At 55.6% G+C, this 22680-nt stretch overlaps 2 protein-coding genes and 1 long non-coding RNA gene across 9 annotated transcripts in view; 1 reads left to right on the top strand and 2 right to left on the bottom strand.

The window, feature by feature from the left end:
• Nucleotides 1–14: 14 nt before the first annotated feature.
• On the bottom strand, nt 15–8016 carry MMP21 (matrix metallopeptidase 21). Its single transcript, XM_059172884.1, has 7 exons — nt 7855–8016; nt 6864–7326; nt 5914–6053; nt 5524–5665; nt 4256–4513; nt 2219–2391; nt 15–1968 (listed from the first exon to the last, which is right to left on the bottom strand). Exons 1-7 carry the CDS (start codon nt 8014–8016, stop codon nt 1669–1671), a joined length of 1638 nt encoding a protein of 545 aa, XP_059028867.1. The 3' UTR covers nt 15–1668.
• Nucleotides 8017–12285: 4269 nt separating this feature from the next.
• LOC131830560 (uncharacterized) lies at nt 12286–13911 on the top strand. Its single transcript, XR_009353218.1, has 3 exons — nt 12286–12372; nt 13112–13244; nt 13515–13911. It is a non-coding gene; the product is annotated as an uncharacterized LOC131830560 (long non-coding RNA).
• The window catches only part of UROS (uroporphyrinogen III synthase), a 33422-nt gene continuing 23113 nt past the window's right edge, over nt 12372–22680 (bottom strand). For 4 of the 7 annotated variants that reach the window (XM_059172875.1, XM_059172876.1, XM_059172873.1 and 1 more), the window contains 5 exons: nt 20948–21028; nt 20532–20617; nt 19451–19549; nt 16905–17005; nt 15638–15954 (listed from right to left, as the gene is read on the bottom strand). In XM_059172875.1, coding sequence (XP_059028858.1) covers nt 15918–15954; nt 16905–17005; nt 19451–19549; nt 20532–20617; nt 20948–21028 — 404 coding nt within the window. In that variant the 3' untranslated portion in view covers nt 15638–15917. Of the gene's footprint in view, nt 13221–15637; nt 15955–16904; nt 17006–19450; nt 19550–20531; nt 20618–20947; nt 21029–21138; nt 21284–22680 lie in introns of those variants that run through there. The other 3 variants (XM_059172871.1, XM_059172872.1, XM_059172877.1) reach the window with 3 other exon arrangements.

Here is a 22680-nt window from a genome sequence, read left to right as displayed (position 1 = left end):
TTTACAAAGGAAAGATTAAAACATTAAAAATAAAATCGTGCTACTAAGTTCTCTCTAGAAAGTCACACTCACAACTTGCCACTGTCGATGCGTAGCTCCTGTCCCCTGGCCTACAGACGGCCTCTATTTTTTTCCGAGCTACAGCATGCGATGCTGTGCTTGTCCTGTCCTGCTAAAATCCGTTTCAAGGAAATGGAACAGAAATCAAGCCGACTCTTTCCTGTCAGGTAGATGGTTGGGACTTTGGTGCATGAGGGCTTTGTAGACAAGAGCCTGCCCTGGCCCCCAAGGTCCATTCCAACCTCCTCCGCCATCTGCAGACCCCTTTCCCGGCAGATCATGCACAGCCCCTCTGCTCAGCAGCCACACCTCTACGGAGGAATCTGAACTCCGTGGAAAGGTGTTTGAAGCTGAGTTTTTACGGGGCGCTTTCTCACGTGCTGGGACTTTCATGTGTTCCTTGTAAGCGTGTAGACACCTGTCCCAGCTTTGCAGAGCTCCTGCTGGCCCCTGGCCGTCTGTCCACTTCCTTGTTACTTAGTTTATACTTCCTTGGGAAAGATTTGCATCCATTTTCAAAAATTACTGAGACATTTAAAGTTTTAACTAAGTCATGAAGCCGATGCACAGAATCAGCCGTGTCTCCTGTCAGGACAGCGGTCACTCCGCTGTCTCTGCGGGTTAAATCTACACACCTCCATGGGGAAGATCTGATTTTGAAGCAAGCCAGCGTCAGGGATGTCGCCGACCTTCCCTGTCCTGTTTTCTGGCCTCTCCTTGGCTGAACAGCCTTTTCGTCCAGAGGAGTATTTGTTTTTAAGCAAGAAGATACCACTTGTAGCTGTCTTCCCTTGTCCAAACAAGAATATGAACATCCCTACAGGGGAAGAGAGGGCTTTTTCAATGTTTTTGTCATCTGCTGACTTTAAATTCATGCTGCTTAAAGTGCTCGTGTCTTCAGCTGTTACTTGAGAACTGTGCCACCCGTGGCCTGATCACTGAGATGACTTGTTTTGCAGTTAACTTCAGGGCAGGGATGGAGAGAAGGTTGCCTGGATGCTGGGCTGGGGTGTAGAGGTGAGGGGGGCCAGCAGCCACCACGTCTGACTCTGAGAAGGACACAGTTGTGAACTCCAGTTTCCTCGACTAGAAATGTGCACAGTTGTAGGTTCCCTGGGACTCTCCAGACTTGTGAAGATCAAGAGAGAAATACACGGGAAAACCTATACACTGTCACGTATTAGAAAAATATAAATTATTGTGACAGGAACTGTGGACTGCAGTCAACTTGAAATCTGTGACCTTTTCCGCTGAAGGCTCCCAGGGAACTGTGTACCCTTTCCATGACTGGATCCTATGGCTATCGCTACATTTTTGTCCACCCACGAAATCGGGGTGCAGCGGGGATGGGTGGTGGAGAGACAGGGATTCCTCGGGGTTCTTTTTTTTTTAACCTTTCCTAAAAGATTGGCAAAATTATTCAATGCATTACTTTTTTTGCCTGAGAAATTCCCTTCTAAATCAAGTATTTTAGAAGTTCAAGTAATGCTTTTTCCATTGGCTTTTAGCCCTATTTACTTTAGTTACTAAAAATCTGGTTGGTTTCCTTTGCAAAAGAAACCAGACTTAGACGAGAAATTTTCTGACTCCATTTGCCTACTTCTCCCATTACATGTTCAGAGTGGAGGTATGGACGTCACAGATGTCAAACCACCGCTCTGAGATGGACTGCTTTGGAAATAAGCCATTTGAAGGAAGCCAAGAATGCTTTTGTTTGTCCTTGTCGTTAACTACTTTCCAATACGCATTGCCTTTGAAAAAGAAAACGGAGTTGTGTGCGTAGGAGTAATAGGCAGAGTCTATATTCCTGAAGGGATGGTTTCGTGGCTGTATTCCCGGAAACACTTCAGTGATCTTCTTCGGGTAAGAATCAAGTACTCGATCTCTATTGACGTCAAATGCAAACACCTGCAAAGCAAGTAAGAGAGTAAGGCTGGCTTTTCTGAAAACCATTGATTTTTAAGTTAATTTCTAGGAATGAAGTAAGTAAATCTACGGCTTTGCACTAGATTCTCTGGACTTGAACTTCGTTCTCCATATGGTGGGATCTGCCATGACCATAGAGGCCTAAGGCAACTGAGAACAATTTTGAACAAAGAACTTGAATTTCCAAGTAGGGCTGAAGAAGCAACACGGGGCTGGAAAGCCTCCTACTTACGAGGGACTCTTTGAAGAAGTAAATTAACTGCTTTCTTCGGTCATAAAAGGCAGTGTCCAGGGGACTTGGGATGCCGGGAAATCCTTCTGAAATCAATTTGGGGTAGCTTCTTCCTTGTTCATCTTCTGTGTAGGTCTGATCCTTGTCACTGTTGTATCTCCAGTACTGATTCCCTGAGGACCAAACAAAAAATGCTAATATGGCTTACTACCATTTAATTAGAGCCATGAGGAGGTAACTTTAGGAAGTCCTGGACTAGAACTTAGACTGGCAACATTCAAAGATTCTTATCCATGTGATTCCACCCACGGTCCTTGTAAGCTTGTCATTTTGCTCCCTTTCATTTCAAGATCCAGATGCTAATTTCAGGCTCTGAAACAGCATAGGATTATTCTAAGATCTCCTTACTAGTTCCTAATGCTGACTATTAACATACTGTCATCAGAAGATAGAACACATCCACCGGTTCAATATTTTGTGCTCACAACCTACACCACGTCACCGCCAGTTAACTTCCTTAGCCACCAACCATGTGGGCTCCCTTTCCCTCATTCCCTCCCCCCCCCAACCCCTGGCCAAAAGTTTGCCATTTAGAACAGTGAATGACGTGTGTCCAGCCGGGGGTGCGGTTCACTCTAACTGGAAGACTTTTTTGAATTCAAAGTATTCACAGCAAGTTAACTTTAAGGTATTTTTAAAGCTCCAAGCATAAAGTACAGCCATATGATAGCAATCCCCCACAATGACCTAATTCTATAATTAAGAATCTTTGAATGTTGCCAGTCTAAGTTCTAGTCCAGGACTTCCTCAAGCGTGGAACTCCATGCTTCTAACTCTGTAAGATCTAAACCAGAGAAGTCCACCCTCGTAATTTCTTTATGTAACTGAACCAAAGCAATTCTTCCTTCGTGCGATGTCAGGAAAATTAAGACCAAATTCCTGTGCGGCCCAGTCTGCACACAGCATCCTTCTGGCTGGGCTCTGGCCTCACGGAGTCCTGAGTGGTTTCAGGCAATAGGGTCGTATTACTAGGGAGTGGGGTAGAGACAGGGCACACAGCTTCCCGCTAGGGCGTACATTTGGGGAAGGGGGAAAAAACCAGCAACCGCAGAATCTTGTTTATGTTTAGATGCCACGTATTTGGTTTGCTAAGGCAGCCCACCTCAGTGACAGGCACAGAGGTCAGAGCAAGGCGATCTATGAGTGAAGGGAGGAAGCTGCAGGAGACCCTTGGCCAGCCTGCTCTGTGTCCCCCCCACTACCACCACCACCGGGGCCCCCACCTCAGTTTCTGCCTAACACAAAAATACAGATCTTCCCTGCTCGGAAACCACAATTCCTCACTGTCTGCTGGGTGAGGTCCAGCCAGCCCCCGAGCATGGAGGCTCTGGGTGCTCAGGCTGCCCGGGTCTTTCCAACCTAATCTCATCCCATGTGGGGGCCTTGTCATACCTCCATGGGCTCAACTGTCTCTCCCTTCTGTGTTTTCACCCTCTCTAACCCTAAAGCTCTGCTTCGGCCTCCTGTGTCTCACTGCCCCCTCATCCCCCATCCGTACCGCCCCCACCACGCTATTCCCTGTGTCCCTTTCGGGGCACCTGGGGTCCTATGTGTCCTCCAAGGCTAGGGCAAGCCCTGAATTCTGGGTGGCTCCAGCATCTGGTTCCAGGGGCAGTGGCCACTTTGTCCACTCATCCTTCCCTTCACCACATAATTCTAGTGGGCCGCTTCTAAGGTCTGTTCTCTCCAGAATTAGTCTTTGGCAATCACCTCAGAGCCTGGCACAGTTGGTCGTTCAGTCAGTCAGTCAGTCCTTCATTCACTCATCTGTTCCTTTGATGCATGGGTGCCTTCTTGCAGAGATCGAGGATACAACACCGTCCCTGTGCTCACAGAGCTCCCAGTTCGATGGAACAGACAAATTACGTGAGGACTTGCGGGTGCGTTATGCTATGACTCCCTGGTATGGGGTTCAAATGTTTGTTCCCAGTGCATCCGGGGAATAAAAGGAACAGAGCCGTCCATGAGAACCTTTACCTTTAAAAAAATAACGCTCATCCCTCCCCCACGTCCAGAGGTGGACATAAGCGTCGATGTTCTGTGCTGGGATTCCGTGCCAGCCCCTGAGGATTTGGAGAGGATCCCCGTAGCGCGTCCTGTTGTTTCGGTTTTCGTAAAGCCAGTACCAGCTGTTGCGGAAAAAGTAGGTGCTGAACCTCAGCGTCACGGCACCCTGTGGGTTTCGCTCTCTGCGAATCCAGTCAAATGCGGTATCAAACGACCCTTCACATGAACCTGAGGGGAAAATGTCCAGCCACTTGTCACCTGCTGCAAAAACCAACAATCGCTACTTCCATGTGTCTCTCAAACAAAGACAACTGCGAAGCTGGAGTTTTCTGTCCGTGTCTCACAGCAAGATACCCTCCCCCACAAGCCTGAAGCAGGCCCACCGGGCGGAGCTGGAGGAGCCGGAGGGGCCCCGAGGCAGTGTCGGCTCACAGGGCCCGTTCTCGCTAATTTTTGTGCAGGAGATGACTCTCCGGAGGGTCCCGGTTTTGGATCCTGGCTGTGTGATCACCCTATACATAGCCGATGCCCCTTGATGGCTCATCTGACATCATTAAAGGCAAGCGGTTTAGTTCTGGGCACACACAAGAGTAAGATTTCCTCTGCAGGAAAGAAACCCATCCTGGCCCTCATTGTCACTATCCAAATGTGCCAAGAGCATCTTCGCAGAGAATGGCTGGAGTGGAACAGAAACAGTGGTGCTCTCTCTTCTAAATGGGAAAGGGGAGAGTAGCTTTCTTCCCCTCAGCCTCAACGCTAGGTCATTAATCACTTCTATTAAACAGTGAACCCTTAGCACTCTATAATTAGAGATTAAAGCTGATCCTGGCAAGGCTCCTGCTGTTCTTTGCCTTGGGACGACTGGAAGCTTCTTCCAGGGGCTTCCAAGTGCCTGCAGGGCCAGTGGGAGGCCACTGCCTGAGTGGCCCACTGCTCTTTAGGAAGCTGCCATATTCCCCTCCTTCCTCCCAGAGACATAACGTAGCCCAGGGAAGAGAGAACATCCATGGGAGAGCTTTGCTCGGCACTGGTGGCCACGTCTGGGCACGGCCACCTTGAAAGAAGAGAATTGCCGTCACAGAGCTAGAAGGCAGCTCCCCTCCCGTGCGGCCGGAGTGGCACTATTTTGTGCTCCTTGGGGGCAGCCTCCCGATCAGGAGTGAGTGGGGTCCTGTCATGCTTGGAAATACTGAATGTCCTCTGTGAGCTCTGTGGATGGCCTTCCAGAACAGTCTTACCATACAACTTTTGAACTGCTTTTCTGTCTGACCAGTCCAACTCAAACACAGGCTCCTGGGGGATGTAATTCGGCTGCATTATGGATCCTGGCCTGTAGGTGTGAGGAAGGCCGAGTACGTGGCCAATTTCATGGACGGCCACCTAGAGGGAACACAAATCACGGGTGTGGAGTCAAGCCTGGGTGTCTGTCACGTGCCCCCCCAACTCCGGGGGCAGGCCTGTGCTTTAGGAGGAGATGCACATGTTAAGGAGAAGGCAAGTGGTGGGGAGAATCGGGGAGCTTTCTCAGAAGGCTGGGGACACTTCCCCCGAGAAGGCCTGGCGTCCTGCACTCCCGCCGTGCTGCACACCCTTTGCCCGGCTGCTCGGAGCAGCTGCAGACCGCTTACTTTGAGAAGGCTGATGCCCACGTCACTGCTTGGAGGTGTGAAGTGCTCGTCGTCATCGAAGTGGATGTCGCCCAGGCGCCAGGCATGTGCAAACTCCTGCCCGCTGCCATCAAAAACCCGAGGACAGCCCAGGTGCCGGCCTGGCCAGGGGAGAGGGAGCATGGACACAGGAGTCTTTGTGGCCTCCAGGGGCTCGAAGTCCAGGAGCGGAAGCAACAGCTCCGGACTCCTGCAACAGGCTGGTGTCGAGTCTAAACACTTGGAAACAGCTGCCCAACAAACCTCCCCGGCGGAGGGGAGGCGGGGGTGCCCTCCGAATGCTTAGGGAGGAGACAAGATCTGAGCTGGATCCTCCCAGCTGACTGGACAGGACATGAAGGAGATGCTGCCCGATGGTCAGGTCCGTCCCCTGTGTACGGTTTTCAGCTACGCTCGCAGCACACCAGCATCCCTAGCTCCCAGGGGGCTGCAGAGAAGTTATACTGTCCAAACCCATCCAGCTAGGCGGTGGTGGGCCTGCTGGTGGGGGCCCCCAGACCACCACTGGCTAGTTCTCCCCAGGAGTGGCAGGGAGGGGGCGCCCCTGCCCTGCTGGGCACTGGAGCTCTCTGCAGCAGTGCTCATTTGGCTGACTTGCTCAGGGACAAGCACAGGGATCCGCACCAATGTCCCCACGTCACCACCCCTAAATCGCTGAGGCAGGCAGGCCGTGCCCTTCCCAGTGAGTTGTAATAAAGCAGCACCGAGGGTTTGCCGGTGCGCTTACCCCTGGCACGTGCCACCTCGGACACCCCAGGAGGCTCTGCAGGTGGCCCAAGTCGGGGGGTGGGGGGGATCCCCAGTCGGCCTGTTGGCCCCCCCTGGGCTCCCTGTGCGAACCGGGCCGCGCCTCCGGCCGCGGGGAAGGCCATAGGGACACAGCCCGCCTGGAGCGTCTCGGCCCTTCTCACCTCGCCCGAAGCCCAGCTTTATGTCCACAGCGGCCCCGGGGGAGGCGAGGTCCTCGCGGAAGTCCAGCGGCATCACCTCGCTCCACATGCGGAAGGCCAGTCTGAGGATGTGCCTCTGCTCGTCCATGGCCAGCTGCCCGCTGGCGCCCTCCCCCAGCAGCCGCCAGGTCAGCGTCCTCTTGGCGAAGGCCCGGGGCCCCCCGCGGGGCGTGGCGACCTCGGGCTGCGGTGGCCGCGGCCGTAGGGAGCGCTTGGGCCGGGCGGGGGGCGGCGGGCGCGACAGGAGCCGCGTGTCGGGGACGCCGCAGCGCGGCCTGTTCATGGCCGCCAGCGTGACCGCGTCCAGCCGCCCGCTCGCCGGCAGCGCGTTGACCTTCTGGAACCTGCGCACGGCCTCGGCCAGGTCGGTGGCCCGGGGGCCCGAGGGCGGCGCGTCGGCCCAGCCGTACTTGGACAGGAATCGCTGCGGGAAGAGAAGTACCGACCGCGGGGCGGGGGGCGGACTGAGCGGCAGGACGTGGGGGAGACAGGACGCGCGAGGCCCGTGTGTCCCCGTGCACGTCTGTGTTCGCGGGGGTGGTTGCCCGTGTGGGGCAGCATTTCCAGTCCGTGGTCTCCGGTTGTCTGTGGGAGGCCCTCGCCTGAGGCGGTGTGGCTGCGCACGTGCCTGCGCGTGCGCGTGTGCTCCTGCGCACGTGCCTGCGCGTGCGCGTGTGCTCCTGCGCACGTGCCTGCGCGTGCGCGTGTGCTCCTGCGTACGTGCCTGCGTGTGCGCGTGTGCTCCTGCGCGTGTGCCTGTGTGTGTCCGCCTGTGCCCTGGCCTGCATGTGCGCGTGTCTGTGTGTGCAGGTGCCCGCCTGCGGTGTGCACGAGTCCGCGTGTGCGCGTACGGATGTGCTGCCTGCCAGGGGCGTGCACAGGCCTGCGTGCGCGTGTCCGCGTGTGGTGTGCACGCGCCCGTGAGTGTGGGGGCTGCCGGGGCTGCTCCTACCTGCGCAGTGAGGGGGTCCGCGATGGGCTGGGCGCGGCGCAGCGGGGCGGGCTCCAGGTCCGAGCGGTCCCGGCTGTGGAAAAGTGGCTCGGGCCGGGCTGGCCCGGGGGCCGCGAGCCAGCAGAGCAGCAGGGCCCGGCGGACGGCGGAGGCGGCCAGCATGGCCCCGGCCGAGCTCCCGCCTCCGCCACGCGTCTCCCTCCTGAGGCGCCGGCCCCCCGGCGCTTTTATAAGCGGCCCCGGGGAGACGCGCGCCGGCGAGGCTTCCCGCCCAGGCCCGAAGTTTGCCCACCAGGAGGCCCGGCCGGCCCTGGACGCGCCGCCCTTTGAAGACCCCAGGAGCACGCTTCTCGTTGGGGTGAGAATGTTTGCGGCCTCCTCGGGTCATTACGTGCCGACCTGGCAGCCGCCTGCCGATGCTGTTTCTGCGGTGACGGGCCGTGGGCGAGCTGCTGCCGCGTGGGCCGGGGACCGGCCGCCGAGCACCCGCCGGCCCTGGTCGCAGAGGCGCGGGGCCTCGCCCCCGGCAGCCTGCTGGGCCCAGGGCACCCGCGGCTGTACCATGCGCTGGCTCGTAGCTGGCGTCCATTTTCCTTCTTGGTTAGCTGCGGCTGGGGATGCTTTGTTGCTCTGATCGGCTCTTGTTGTTCTTGCTAATTTTTATAAAAGGAATAATCAGGCTAGGCAACAGTAAATTCAAGAGGAAATCGTGTGATCCTCATGGTGACATTTCGGGGAACATTCTCACAGGTACATGTGTGGTGTACATGCGCAGTGAAGGATTTGTATTCAGATGATTTTATATGCATCGTGTTCTCTATGCTGTTCCCCTAAACTCCAGGGAAGGTCATGGGCGCCTTTCTGTGTTCATGAATATAGGTGTTTGCAGTCCTAGTTAATGGCTGTGTGCTGTCCCAGTCTGTGGGCCAAGGCCTTTTTACACGAGGATGAACTAGAATCACCTGAGGTTCTAGAACTGCCCTCTGTTCCCCCTCTTGAAGGAGTCTACTGGAGGAAGGAAAGAGGAAGAAAACATTAGCTCAGCTGCCTGGGAGTTGTAACTGGTCATGTCTAGAGAGCCTGGGGGAAGAGCGTAAGGCCCTCCAGGCACTATGGCTACGGGTGAGAGCCTGGAATGCCAGTGTCACGGGTCGGACAACAGCAAGGGTGCAGGTGTGCGGGCTGTCCTTTACTCATTCGTTCATCGAATGCTCCTTACTCTTCTAGGGACAGGGGATATGGAAATGAACACGATGCACTCACTCTTTGCCCGCATGGAACTTCTATTAAGCGGAAGAGACAGACAATAAACAAGCCAATGAATGAAAAATTAAAATGGTGACAGGAACTAAGAATGCAGATCAGGAAAGTGAGTGCCTTAGAGGTGGGCAGTTGATATTAGGGGTCTAGGAAAGAACTATCGCAAAGATGAAATGTAAGCAATGAAAGAAAAGTAATAGGGACAATGTCACATGTGATTGGGATTCGTGGGTGGTGTGGGCAAAGGAAAAGAAAAGTGCAAAGGCCCTGAGGCAGGAGCCAACCCTTGCAGAATAACAGGGCAGTGTGGTGGATGTCAGTGAGGCGGCGGGAGGAGGGATGTGAGGACGGAAACGAGGGTGGACGGGAAGATGATGAAGGACCTGGAGGTCAGATAATTTGGTTTCTACCTGAAGTTCGCTGGGGATCTTTTGAGCAGGAGAGTGACTTTATTGCTTCATTATTTAAAGAATCCACCTGGGGCGCCTGGCTGGATTAGCAGAGGAGCAGGAGACCCTTGATCTTGGGGTTGTGAATTCAAATCCCACGTTGGGTGTAGAGATTACTTAAGTAAATACATAAACTTAAAAGAATCCTCCCAGCTGCTCTGTGGGAGATGGATAAAAGGGGGTGCAGCCCCGAGGCAGGTGTAGACTGCAGTCCCTCCAGCGTGCCCTAGCAGCCCTTCTGTGCCAGGTTGGCCTGATGGCCCTGTAGCCTAAGATCCCTCAGGGGTCTCTAGAATATTGGGTTTCTGGACAGGGCACCGTACCAGGCTGTGACGCAGGGGGATCCATTCCTAGTGATGTCCCTGGAGCAGGCGTTTGGCCTCACACCGATGCTGCAGTGACAAGGCCGGCCCCAGTGACAGCAGGGTGTTGCACTCACAAGGAACTGGGCTGCTCATCAGGCCAGCTGCACAGCCCCACTCAGTTCCTGTCAGCTCAGAGACATCTGGGGCCGGCCCCGTACCAGGTGGGGACACAGGAACGAGTGGGGTTAGGGAGGCATGACTTTGGAGTGGGGAGCCTATGGGGTTGCAACCCTCCCAGGGCTGTCCAGGTGTAATGGGTCCCTGCAACCATCTGCCAGATCTTGGAGGTTCATCAGGAGGCCCTATCTGGGCTCAGTCCCATAAACTCTGCACGTGTTTTCGACACCACATCACCTTTCAAAGCTGTGTCCTTAGAACAGCATCTGGGAGTGGGAAAGGCAAGCCGAATGGAACCCACGTTCCAAGCACTGGGAGTGGGTGAGGAGCATTGGCGTGGCATGCCCGAGTCCAGCTCACGGGACAATCGGCAGTCACATCTTTTAGGTGACCTTCCCCCCGCAGGGTCGCTCACATTCAGCTGTGTCCGCAGACCCACAGACCGCCCACCCCCAACTGTGTCTCCTGTGGATGTGCTTTCCTAGCTCCCAAACCAGCGCCACTAGCTGGGAGCGCTCCGTGGTCACTCCTGGGGCTGTGGCAGGAGAGGACACCTAGCCAGCTGCTGTCAGGAGACAGGTGTGGCTCATGTATTTTCTCATCGTTAGCCTCGCATCTGCTGCAGAAGCAAGCCCCAGGCATCCGATATAATCCTGTGCATAAATATGTCCGTATGGGTCTCTGCAGGATAGACTGTTGGGGAAAAAGAGCAAAGCACACCACCATCATCATGCCTTAAACTGAGCAACAGCATCTGACAGGATCACGCGCACCCAGGCAGAGTTCACATTTTCAACTCCAGCCTCTTTCATTGCATTTTATTTATTTACTTTTAAGATTTTATTTATTTGACAGAGAGACATAGTGAGAGGGGGCCACACAAGCAGGGGCACAGGGAACCCGATGTGGGGCTCGATCCCAGGACCCTGGGACCAGATCTGGGCTGAAGGCAGATGCCCCCCACATTTTAAATTAGCTTTTGATTGTAAGGGACATCCTGAATACTTTCTGTAGAACCAAATGAAGATGAGAAGCACGAGTGACTCCCAGTGGTACTTCCCACGTGACCGTGGCACCCGACATTTACATAGAGCCAGAGAGGGGCTGGCCCCAGTGCTGGGGGGCTGCTGGTCCCTACACGTGCCCACTGGACCTGCTCAGCTTGTGTACCTGGACTCCTGTGAGAGGCCCGGGAAGCTCATCCCTCATCTCACAGAGTCGGCTTTGCAGGCTCTCTGCACCGTGTGGCCAAAGGGGCCGGGCTACAACCGGTGCCCTACTTGAGTTTCTTCCCACTGTGCCCTGTGTCCTACCTGTCATAGACATGTGTCATTTACATATATAATATATATAAGCACTCTGAAAGGTGTCAATCATGACAGTGTGTATGTGTCAGCTGCATTTAGCAACACACTTCACGTATGCATGCATGTCAACGGACATGTACATCTGAAATGGCCACAGAGAATTATTGCACCGTGTGGCCAAAGCCAAGTACAACTTTTAGGTTTAAGGGTCGTATTCACCTTCCACATGATTGGGTTGTCTGTTTTGTTTTTTTTAATTGGAATCTCAAACTGTTTTGTGTTTTGTTTTTTTTTTAAAGATTTTATTTGAGAGAAAGAGAGAAGAGAGGACGAGCAGGGGAGAGGGGTAGTGGGAGTGGAAGAAGCAGGCTTGCCGCTGAGCAGGGAGCCCGACGTAGGGCTCCATCCCAAGACCCTGGGATCATGACCTAAGCCAAAGGCACACACTTAACCGACTGAGTTGCTGTGGTGCCCCTGAAACTGTGTTTCGATTAGAAGATAATCCTAAATGTTTTCTCTTGGGGAAACCAAAACCTTCACAGGTGCAAGATTTAGAACAAAATTATTCAAGATGCCACCTAGGCACAATCTTTCCTGGGAGGCTAACGTTCCGAACACGGAGCAGAATTGAGAACTCTGTGGTTGAGTGCTGGTGTCTTGAGGGTTGATGTCACACAGCCTGAGTTCTGCTGGGTCTGAAAGACCAAGTCAGGGCCTGTCCATCCTGCGACCTCTGGCAGAAGACGGCGCTTCTCAAAGTCAGGTCTTTAAACGTGCATGGCAGCTCTCTGTAAAGATGGCAGGGGGACCCGCTAGGGCTTTATGACGGAAGGGTCTTGTTCCCTAACATTGGTCTTTTCTGCTGTGTTTTGCGGTTGGCCCAGGGCTAACTGGCTCAGGCACCTGGACCCAGGGATTGTCTACCCTTCTCTTGGAACATTCTTCTCCTGATTATTTCAAAGCCTCTGAGTAGCCTGACCGGTGTCACAAGGTTCCTACTGTTTAAATTGCTTATTCCAGGTAAATTGGATTTTAAGGAAATCAGATTTAGGAGAAAAAATGGCAGAGAAAAGCAGGTGGTCTACAGTACAGACAGGAGGTACAGGGGCTCCTAGAGAAGCTGGTTCCTGGTCTGTGCAGGGCACTCCTCATCTGAGCTTGGGGAAGGATTTGGCTGGAAGCTTCTAGAATCTTCTTAAATGCTGAGATGGCATGATCCAGTTGTCAGTGGAAGGACTGAGACTTTTTGCCCCCCTGAAGTACATGTCTGTACAATATGGGGTTGCATATTCTCAGCTTCACACAGCATAACATTTTGAAAGAGACTTTCCCTTAATTATTCCCATGGGAGATTTCTGAGCCTGATACACAGTCAGGGATGAGTTCTGCCTCTGACTATGGATTGATCTCAAAGGCCCAAGTTTTTGGAAACCACCTGTGCAAGGGCAGGCCTGGGCGTGACTTACAGCCACACATTTCTGCCCGTGAATGAGAGAAAAAGTCTTCCCACTCCCTGATCTTCTGATTTCCTTCACTCTGGACTTTGCATTTCACTCACTCTCCACCTGCGAAGAAATCCCCTTTCCCCATGGCCAGCCTTGGCCCCCAGGCCTCCCCGGGCGCAGTCACACACACTTACACGTGGAAGGCTCTGTGGTTTGGGGCTCCTGCTTCCCCACAGAAGGACGTGTGCCGAGGTCGCGAGGGGGCCGGGGGGAAGGAGACCGCAGTCACTGCCCGCCCGCACTTCTCTGCGCAGGTGTGTGAGACGCTTTGACGATGGCCACTGACGTGGAGGTTATGATTGCCATTGGCTGCGGCTTACTGCTTATCGCATGGTTGCTGATTTGCTGCGTCCTCTGTCTTTGCTGCAAAGTGTTCAGGACACTGAAGTGAGTAGGAAAGGGAGGAGGGCGGAGAGGTGTGTACAGTCAGTAGCGAGATCTGCCCAGCTGAGAACCTCCAGGCAGCTGTAAGAAATGAGCTTAAAAAAAAGAATTCTGGGGGCACCTGAGTGGCTCATTCAGTGAAGTGACCGATCTTGATCTCAGCTCAGGTCTCAATCATGGGTTCGAGCCCCGTGCTGGGCTCCATGCTGGGTTTGGAGCCTACTTTAAAAGAAAGAAAAATCAAATCTAATGCTTACTATACAATCTCCAAAGGGACATATGACTATCGATGGCATCGACACAAAAGGCAGGTGACTTGGTTTGGAAGAAGGCCAACCCGAGACTCTGCTGTCTCCAGCTCCCTGCGGTAAGGCTCCCAGCGACAGAACCTCAGAGAGCGGTGCTCTGGCAACTGTCCAAAGAGAGGTGGCCTGCCCCCCTATCTCCAGGCCACAGGCCTGTTGTGTGAAATACAGGCTCTTTATGTGGAACTCAGCTGCCTCCTGACTTTGTTCTCTCTGGATGTTTGCAGGCCCCTCCAGGGCAAACGCTATGCTGTCTCTGATCCCCAGGTACTCAGAACTCATTAGGTGTCGGGGCCATGACCCCAACATCGCCTTTGCCATTCCGGCAACGCTTTCCGCCAGACAGACCTCTCAGCTCAGAGCAGTAAATGCTGCGCAGTATTGTTTGTGTATGACAATATGCTACACACTGCTTACTACCCATCAGCATAAGCTCTCCATGCAGATCTGAAGGCAGCTTTGGGGAGCTCTAGATGTAGTTTTCTGAGCTGCAGGGCACACCTCTTGGAGGCAGTAGCTCATCTGCTCTTGACAGGTGGGCAGACTGCAGCTCAGAAGGCAGGAGTGACCCCCCTGGTGTCAGGGAGACGGGGGCTCTGAGAGTTCCACTCCACCCCCTCCTCCTGGCCTTCATGCTCCCCCAGCCCAAGCTTCCCAAACCCTCAGGACACTGCACTTACTCCCTGTCCCTGCAAAGCAGCCCAGGCCCTGTCCACTGTGGGAGGGCTGGTTCCTGTCCTCACCCAGGGGACACCTCAGTGGGGCCTCCTGTGTAGGGGTGATGGCAGTCGGGGGCTATGTGCACACAGGGGACAGCGGGCAACAGGTGGGTCAGAGGCAGAGCGAAAGTGTGGGGATATAATCGGGAGCAATCCGGCAGGGCTCTGACCTGCAGGCACATGGTCAGGGGACCGCCTCCACAAGCCCCGGTCCCGTCGGCCCCACACGACCACCCAGGGTGGCACAGCTGCATGTCCCTCCTCACACAGCAGCACCCACTGTAGCCCTTGGACGCTGAGGGTCGTGTAGCCATCTCTGGTCCCGGTGCCGACATTCTGTCCTGAGGCTGGCCTCTAGATGCTGCTGTAGCAGCCTGGCCTGGTGGGCACTGCTTGGTGGCAGCACCCACCTCAGCGTGGGCTGCTTGGGGCATGGGGCTTCCCCAGGCTCAGAAAAGGGGACTCCAGCAGAAAAAGGCTCCCTGGGAGCAGCAGTGATTCTAAACACACCCCATTGATCCAGACCTGACTTTCAGATCAGAAAGAAGCAGTGGGATGGATTCTGACCTGCCCTCAGAAACAGGACCGCAGACAAAAAGTATGGGGTCATCACGGTACCCGCCGAACTTCCGCTCAGGTCACACCACTAATTATCACCAGGTCCTCACTTTTCTGCGAGGTCATGTGGGGGTGAGGCAGCTCCGGAGTGCCATCAGTCTGCGCCTCTGTGCTTTACGTCCCCAAGTCCCTTGCAGAGCATCCTGGCTGGTCACTCACTCGCTGGGTGACCCTAAGCAAGGCATTTAATGCCGTGAGTCTCAGGTTCTTCCTCAGAGACACAGGAGTCATAGTGGCGTCCCGCCTCAGATCGTTAAGGGGAATAAGAAGAAGGCAGGATTGCCAGCATGACACACCCGCCAGGTCAGACACCCCTCCTTCCTCCCACCAGCTCACGTAACCGAATGGACAGACACGGGTTGCAGTCTACCCAGCTCAGGTTCCAGGCCAAGATTTTAAAAGTGGAAATAAAGTTTGTGGGCAGAGTCCCCAAGCCTGTCCGCAGGCCTGGCACCTTGCAGACAAAGGCCTTCTGTGTAAACCCACCTCCCCGTCCCGCAGAGGCCCTGCCTGGCCTCAGCTGCATTTCAGCTCGGGAGGGAAGATGGTCTCTCCTTATCGGCACAGCAACTGCCCACAGCGCACAGGCAGGAACTTTCGGTCCCTTCTCTAAGATGAACGGAGCTGCTTCCTACACAGATGTTCTCGTTCCTGCCGGCTCTGGCGGCTCTCGGAACGTGGGCGCATCTGTTTCCCCCGCAGACACGGCTCTGTGTGCAAAACCACACGCAGCGAGGGACAACACAGTCGGCGCTGGGAGCCAGGCGGTTTATTTGGTTTTCTTGCCTCTGCCGGAGGAGCTCTCGCCAGCCCCAGGGGCCCTGAGGAGGCACGAAGCTGAGGCGTGGAGGCCCTGCCAAAGGCTCACCGCTTCCCTGCAGCAGCAGCACGGTGCCCTGGGCCGGGGACAGCAGCGCAGCGGGAATGGTCACCGTCTCAGCAGCTGGGGGCCTGAAGGGCCACCTGGAGACCCTTGGCCAGGGCCAGCGGCGTGGGGCTCTCAGCCATGCAGCTCACACGCAGGCCCTGGGCGGTCAGCGCACGGGCTGTGCTGGGGCCGATGGCGGCAAACTGTGGGGGGAAAGAGGGGGAGCTTCAGCGCACCTGTGGGGCCAGGAGGACAGTGGGGCGGGGCCTGGGGCCAGTCGGGTCGCTGGGGCTCACGTGGGGCCTCCCTCCTACCATCTTGGCCGCCTCTCCACAAGCCTTAGCGGCCCACGGTTCTGCCCTGGTGGGGGGGGCACGTGGAGCAGAGAGTGAAGTGTGAGAGGTGCTCCGGGCGTGGCAGGGCCCCGGCTGCACCCCCCACGCACCCCCCCACCCCAGGAAAATTCAGCAGCGGAGGGTCAGGTTACTATCCTAGCCCTGCAGCACCATGGCCCTAGCAAGTGACCTGCCGCCTCTGGGCCTCTGTCCCTTCATCTGTAAAATAGGGTAACAGCCTTCCCCAGGGGCCGCTGCGAGGATCACGAGAGGCCGGTGCAAGCAAGCACCTGGCCAGGGCCCGCCACCGACGAGCGCTCGGCGGGGGAACACAGTTACTCCGAGTGAGACTCTTGGTGGCCTGAGCCGTGTCAGCGGGACTCCTCTCTCCCTGAACATCATGTGTTTGATGGTCCCCTGCAGAGCCTCGCTTGGGGCTGAATGTGGTTTTCCGTTGTGATGACCCCGGCCCTTGCCCAGGTGTCCTCACAGGTCACATAGCCCCTCTGGCCCTGTTTCCTCACCTATAGAAGGGGTACAGCTGCCCTTGCATGGTAGGCTAGCACGGGGGAAGTAAGGCCTGTTGCTCTGGCGGGGAGAGCACGCACGTCACCCCACCCCAACCCTGGGTGCACGCACCCCTGCCCGGGGGAAGGTCTGGGACGATGGTGGCCCTTACCCGGCGCCCCCTTCCGTCCTCCCTCCCGGGGCCAGCTGTGGCGCAGGGAACAATCTCAGGACACTTTCTGGGGCATGTCAGAGCCACAGGACAGAGGCTGCTGCCCCCGGAAGCCCAAGCTCCCCTCCCCCGGCTCCACCTCATGATGCAGCTGTTCCTCGAGAAACTCCCTGAGGAAAAGATGGCACTGGGCCCCACCTCACAGCAGACACACTCGTGAATTCGAAGTGGCTCCCAGACCTAAGTGTGAGAGCGGAGACCATCAACACAGAAGGGACACAGGGCGAGTCTTCATGCCTGGGATTAGCTCCGCCGCTCACGGCCCAAGTAGCAAAGGGAAAGCCACGTAAGTGCGTCTTTACCAAAATGGAAAAACTGTCCTGCTTCTGAGGACACCATCACAGAGGGGAAAAGACAACTCAGGGGATGGGGAAATTTCTGCACATCGTGAGGGAGCCTGCATCCAGGAACCAAGAACTCGCCCAGCCCAGCAGCACCAGCCACAGACACATGGCAAGGATGTGAACAGACGCTTGTCCCAAGGACAAACAGAACGGCCGGCACACGCGGGGACAGCTGCTCGGCGTCGTGGGTCGTAGGAAAACTACCCCCCCCCCCCCCCCGGCCGCCAGGACGGCTCTGAGCGTGAAGACAAAGATGACAAGTTCTGCGAAGGACACGGAGGAACCGGAACCTTCCCACACGGCTGGTGCGGAAGTGGAGAGCTATAGCCGCTCGGGAAGACACCGATTCTTCAAAATTACCAAAGTTAGACCTAAAGTGGACCGTGCGGCCCAGCAATTCCCCTCCTTAGTTCATGCTCAAGAGAAATGGAAACACGCGTCCGCTTCAAAACTGTAGTCTGGTGCCCAGCATCACTCCTGCCTGCCCAGGAGCGGACCCAGCGCCACCGAGGAGCGGCTGAAAATGTGGTGCTGTGGCCCCAGCGCAGACTCTCCATGGCCACAAAAAGAAGCAAAATCCCGACAGGCCACAGCCCGGGGGAGCCTTGAAAGCACCACGCTGATAAGCAGAGGAAGGCAGTCCTGAGAGCCCAGAGAGCAGCTCCGTGGAGACCACGGTTACCAGGCTGCTGGGCCCGTCACAGCGGCGAGAACTGGGGGCAGCCCACCACCCTGGTTTCTCCCAGCCTCCAGGGAGGAAAGGGCGGACTGTGGGCCGGTCACTAACTGCCTGCACGTCAGGTTCTAATCTTCTCAATCCTTCCAACCCTGAGCGTCTCCTCTCCCGTCATTTAACCTCTCTGGGCCTGAGCTGCTTCCCCTGTGGTCAGGACAGTGGTCCCAGTTTTGCCTGATTCCTGCCACTGGACCGGTGGGCGCATTCTACAAAAGACTGCCCAGAAATGTTCCATCAGCTGGCCATGGCTCAGGTGTCACCACGGCTAACAACATGGCACTTGTCTTCCTGGGTTCAAATCCCTTCCTCCCGTGAGACACAGGGCAAGACACACAACTGCTCTGGGCCCAGTACCCCCTGCAGAACCGGGAGCCGGCGCTGAGTCCGCAGGTCGTGAGACGCACCGGGAGTAAAGCAAGGGCACTCATTGTGTATGAGGACGTGCGTGCTGGTGGCCTGTCCGCCCTCTCCTCCGTCCCACTGCAGCCACTTCAGGAGCTTTCCTGTCACAGGCCCCAGAAGCCTTGTCGTTACTTGTAGACGCCCAGCAAATGGGGTCCCACACAAGTGGGAATGTCAAACTTTTGAATTAAAAGACATGAAAAGAGGGAATGGCTTTTAGAATAGATAAAGCCAAGACGTTTCAATGGGAAACCAGGGAAAGGACATGCCAGGTTCTGGCCAAGGACTGGCCCGAATTCTCATCCGGTCCTGAGACTCCTCTGTCGGAGAAGACCACAGACAGCAGCCCCCTCGACTGCAGCTCCCTGAGCAGCCCCCGCCCCCTTACTCGCGGTTTCACTGTCCACACCGCCAGTTCCCCGCAGTCAACTGCAGTCCAGCTCAGCCTCACGCTGCGTCACTGGCCTCCATCAATCCTTCCCCTTGTCTCGTCACAGAGACATGTTCCCATCTCACATCTCGGGAGGAAGACGGTGCGTGCACCACAGCAAGGCGTCCTGAGAGATCACGTTACCGTGATCACAAGACACTGCTGTAACGGCTTTATTGTTAGTGGTGGTTAATCTCGGACGGGGCCTAATGTAGAAATTAAACTTCATCACAGGGATGTATGTGTAGGAAAGAACACACCCCGTCGGGACTGGGTAGTGGCTGTGGTTTCAGCCCTTATCTGCAGGGCTTATCCCCCGCAGATAAGGTATGACTGTGTGTCTCTAAAGGCCACAGAGGAATCATCATCCTCATGGTACAAATGAAGAAACAGGCTCAGAGAGATTAAGTAACTTCAGCCCTTATCTGCAGGGCTTATCCCCCGCAGATAAGGTATGACTGTGTGTCTCTAAAGGCCACAGAGGAATCATCATCCTCATGGTACAAATGAAGAAACAGGCTCAGAGAGATTAAGTAACTTGTCCAAGAGCACCAGCCAGGAAGGGATGCTAGAGAGTTCTAGAGCCCGGCCATTCCAGGGACATCATGCTGTCTGCTAGGTCAGGAGTGCTCTGACTTTACACGGCAACTCTAGGACAATTGGCAAGAATTTTAAAAAATCTGAAAAGACCAAAAGCCCACTGAATACCTCACCTTAATTCGATCGATGCTGTCACCAGATAACTCTTGAATGTGCTTGAGGCTGTACATAAGGCCGGAGGGACTGAAGAACGTGATGCTGGCCGGAACGCCCTGCAGGGAGAGCACAAGACCAGTCTGTCGGCACAGGCCAAGAAGAGAGAACGTTCCCCTGGTGGTTCTAGCCAGGTGCCATCAGCCCTGGAGCCCCAGGAGGCAGCCCCCACACAGTCACAGCAGGAGGGCTCCTGGTGGACGTGGCCGCCTCTGCTCCCTAGGCCAAAGCCAAGTTCAGGTGAGGCTCCATTTAGAGGGCAGGGTGCCTCTGGGGAAGCTGGGTGCTGCTCCTCATCACTCTGCTGGCCCACAGGTCGGTCTGTCTGGCAGAGGACATGGCAACTGTGGACCCCCATGCCCGGCCGAGCAGACGATTCCACGAGCTCACACGGCCAGAGTGGCCCTGATGAGTGAGACGGCAGTCCAGGCCTGCTCCCTGTCGGCTCTGCATCCCTTCTCAGGAGACAGAAGAGGCACTGGCTGCACAGCCTTTCTGTTTCGGTCTGCACTAACGGGATGTCCAGAGCCAGCAGGCCATTCGGAAGCCTGTCCTGGGAGAGGGAGGCTAGGCAGCCCACTGAGGACAGATGTGGAAAAGCTTAGAACAGGCACCACCCACCATCCTGCCTGACGCTTCCAGAGGCCCCTGTGGCTTCCCAAATTCAGTGCAGACCCTCAGTGGGCACTGTGGGCCTTCCCAGTACGGGCCCTGCCTCCCCTCCCAGCGTCTGCCCCTGCGGCTCCCCCGGTGCCCCACACGATGGACAGTCGCATGAGGGCCCCTAGCTGCCCAGGCCCACTAGGTCTGGGGTGGAATCCACAGGGCTTTATGCATATTATCTCCTTTCATCCTTCTAGAAACCTTACAGGAGGGATCTGTTCCCATTTCATATATACAGAGATGGAGCCTTGGGAAGTCGTGCAACTGGGGATGGTGGGTTTGGGCCTCTTGTCCCCAGGCCTCCATCACTCAGGTGCCTGCCCCCTCCAGCCACCACCCCCCCCCCCACCTCGAGCTCTCCCTGCAAGCACCACCCACCTGCTTAGAATAGTAGCTGTTGAGGTTCACTTGGATTCCTGGGTGTGGGATCTTCTGATAGACAGTTATGCTCTCCATGGGGATCCCTGGGCACAATCAAAAGCAGAAAACAGGCTTTGTTCCACTGTGAACACTGGGCTCTCTCCTGAGACTGTCCTCTGTAGGGGGACCTGCCCCAGGGTCCGTCTGCACCAGCACTACCATACTCTTGGCAAAGGCTGTGACACCCTGTGGGCTCCGAGCTACGGTCAGGACAGCAGCCTGCACCCCACACCAAAGATGACCATAAGGGGTGGCCCACCCTCCCCTGGGGGCTCCACACGGAGCCAACCCCGAACGCGGACCGCAAAGGCTCCCGGCAGCCCTGAGAGGGCAGAGTGGGGGGCTGTGCCCACAAGCCAATGCACAGTCGTCACCTCTATCCTTGAGCATTTTCGGCAGGATTTCTCCTTTGACGGTTCCACAGGGAAACAGAAGGGGCAATGCCGGTGACTCCCCTGTGGATAAAGAACCAGACTTTGTTAGCCCTTTCAGGAAGGGGGTGCATGTACCCGGGACACCACCTGGTGACTGTGAGTGGGAGGGAAGAAGCTGACCTTGCTGTAGGAAGATCACAGAGGATTCGGTCATGGAGCTCAGAAAATGGGGGTCCCCATATGCCGGGGCCGCTGTTCCCCAGGCCCCTCCAGCCCCTCTGGTCCTGATGCGGCGTTGGGTGGCAGACACGAGCTAGCATGCCGCTCTGCACCTGGCTGGAGTCAGAAGCCAGGGCCCACGCTCACAAGGTGGCAGGAAACAGCAGCCACATGTGGCTGGGCAGCCATCCCCAGAGAGAGACGAGCTGCCTGCCTACTGTCCCCTTAGGACGGTGGCCACCCGGCTAAGTGCCCACAGGGTGGATGGGTGGCTGTGGAGGGACCTGGCCTGCTGAGAAGGGCCCTGCCTCCCACCCAGCTCCCCATTTCCACTCTAGGAAGACCTAAGGGTGCGTCCAGCTCCAGGCTCTCTGCAGAACGAAGATGGCATGCGGTCTGCACTCTGACCTGAGACGTTACCATCCAACAAAACCGATGAGCAAAGCCTCCCCAAATGTGAACATTTTGATCAAACTAACCACTCCCCTCCGACGTCCGTCCATCAGTTGGAAGAAGTCTTAGTGGCTGTTGCTCATGCACAAGCGCATTATTCTGTCCCCATCCGATCTCCCCGAATGCCTCTGTGGGGACTGCAGTCAGAGGAAGGAACAACCCAAGCTCTTCCCATCCAGCACCATCTCCCCGAAGGCCAAGCCCAACCACAGGGGCAACTTCCTTTTTCCAGGTTATTCAATAACTACGTATTGGTCAATGTGTTCTTAATTTAAGCTGTTCTGTAACTATCAGCACGGACATAAAAGAACACAAGGAATTGGGAACAATTCGAATGTAGACAATAGATGCCCACTGATTGCTCTCTTCTAATGGGAGGAAATGTTTCATGTGCTGTAGATGCCGTCCTTGGAGACAAATTTCCAAAGCGATGTTCAGGTGCAACTTTCTTACCCAGAGCCCAGGTGTCCCTCCAGTGTCCTCCATCCATGAAGTTAGGCGTGGGGGATGCAGGATTCTTGGGGCCAGAGCTGCTCCCACAGAGCCCCGCAGCCACCTGCTCTGGGGCAGCTTCGAGAATCCAGCAGAAAAACCAAGAGCCTGCCAGTCCAGGAAGCCCAGCTCTAGACGTGTGCAAGAGGCCTTTGGAAGATTCCAGCATTTGCTCCTCAAAGCATCTCTTCGGAAGATCTGGCCCAATATTGAGTTGCTCGTGCTTATTCTCGGATAGCTGGCCACTAGCTCAGAAAATGGGAGCTTAGCATGTGTGTCCTGGTACAGGGCAGATGACTGTCTTCTCTCACCGCACCATCAGTGCCTGGAAAGCCAGGCCACGCATGCAGGCCCAATCCACCCAGCTGACTTTGTGGAAACCCGTGACACTCTCAGCAAAGGAGGAAAACCTGAAAATGCCCCAGTAGAATTCTCTTCTGCCAAGAGGAGATCTACCACAACTATCCTTCCTGGGACCTACCCCCTTCAAGAAGTCAGAGGCAAAGAACCCATCTTTTGTGGGGGAGAAGTTTACTGTCTGCAGATTTTTAACTCACACAGGCCAATGC

This window comes from Mustela lutreola, chromosome 4, assembly GCF_030435805.1.
Source record: "Mustela lutreola isolate mMusLut2 chromosome 4, mMusLut2.pri, whole genome shotgun sequence".
NCBI classification, from domain to species: Eukaryota; Metazoa; Chordata; class Mammalia; order Carnivora; family Mustelidae; genus Mustela; species Mustela lutreola.
Note: the sequence above shows the minus strand (reverse complement) of the source record. Positions and strands in the feature narration are given on the sequence as shown.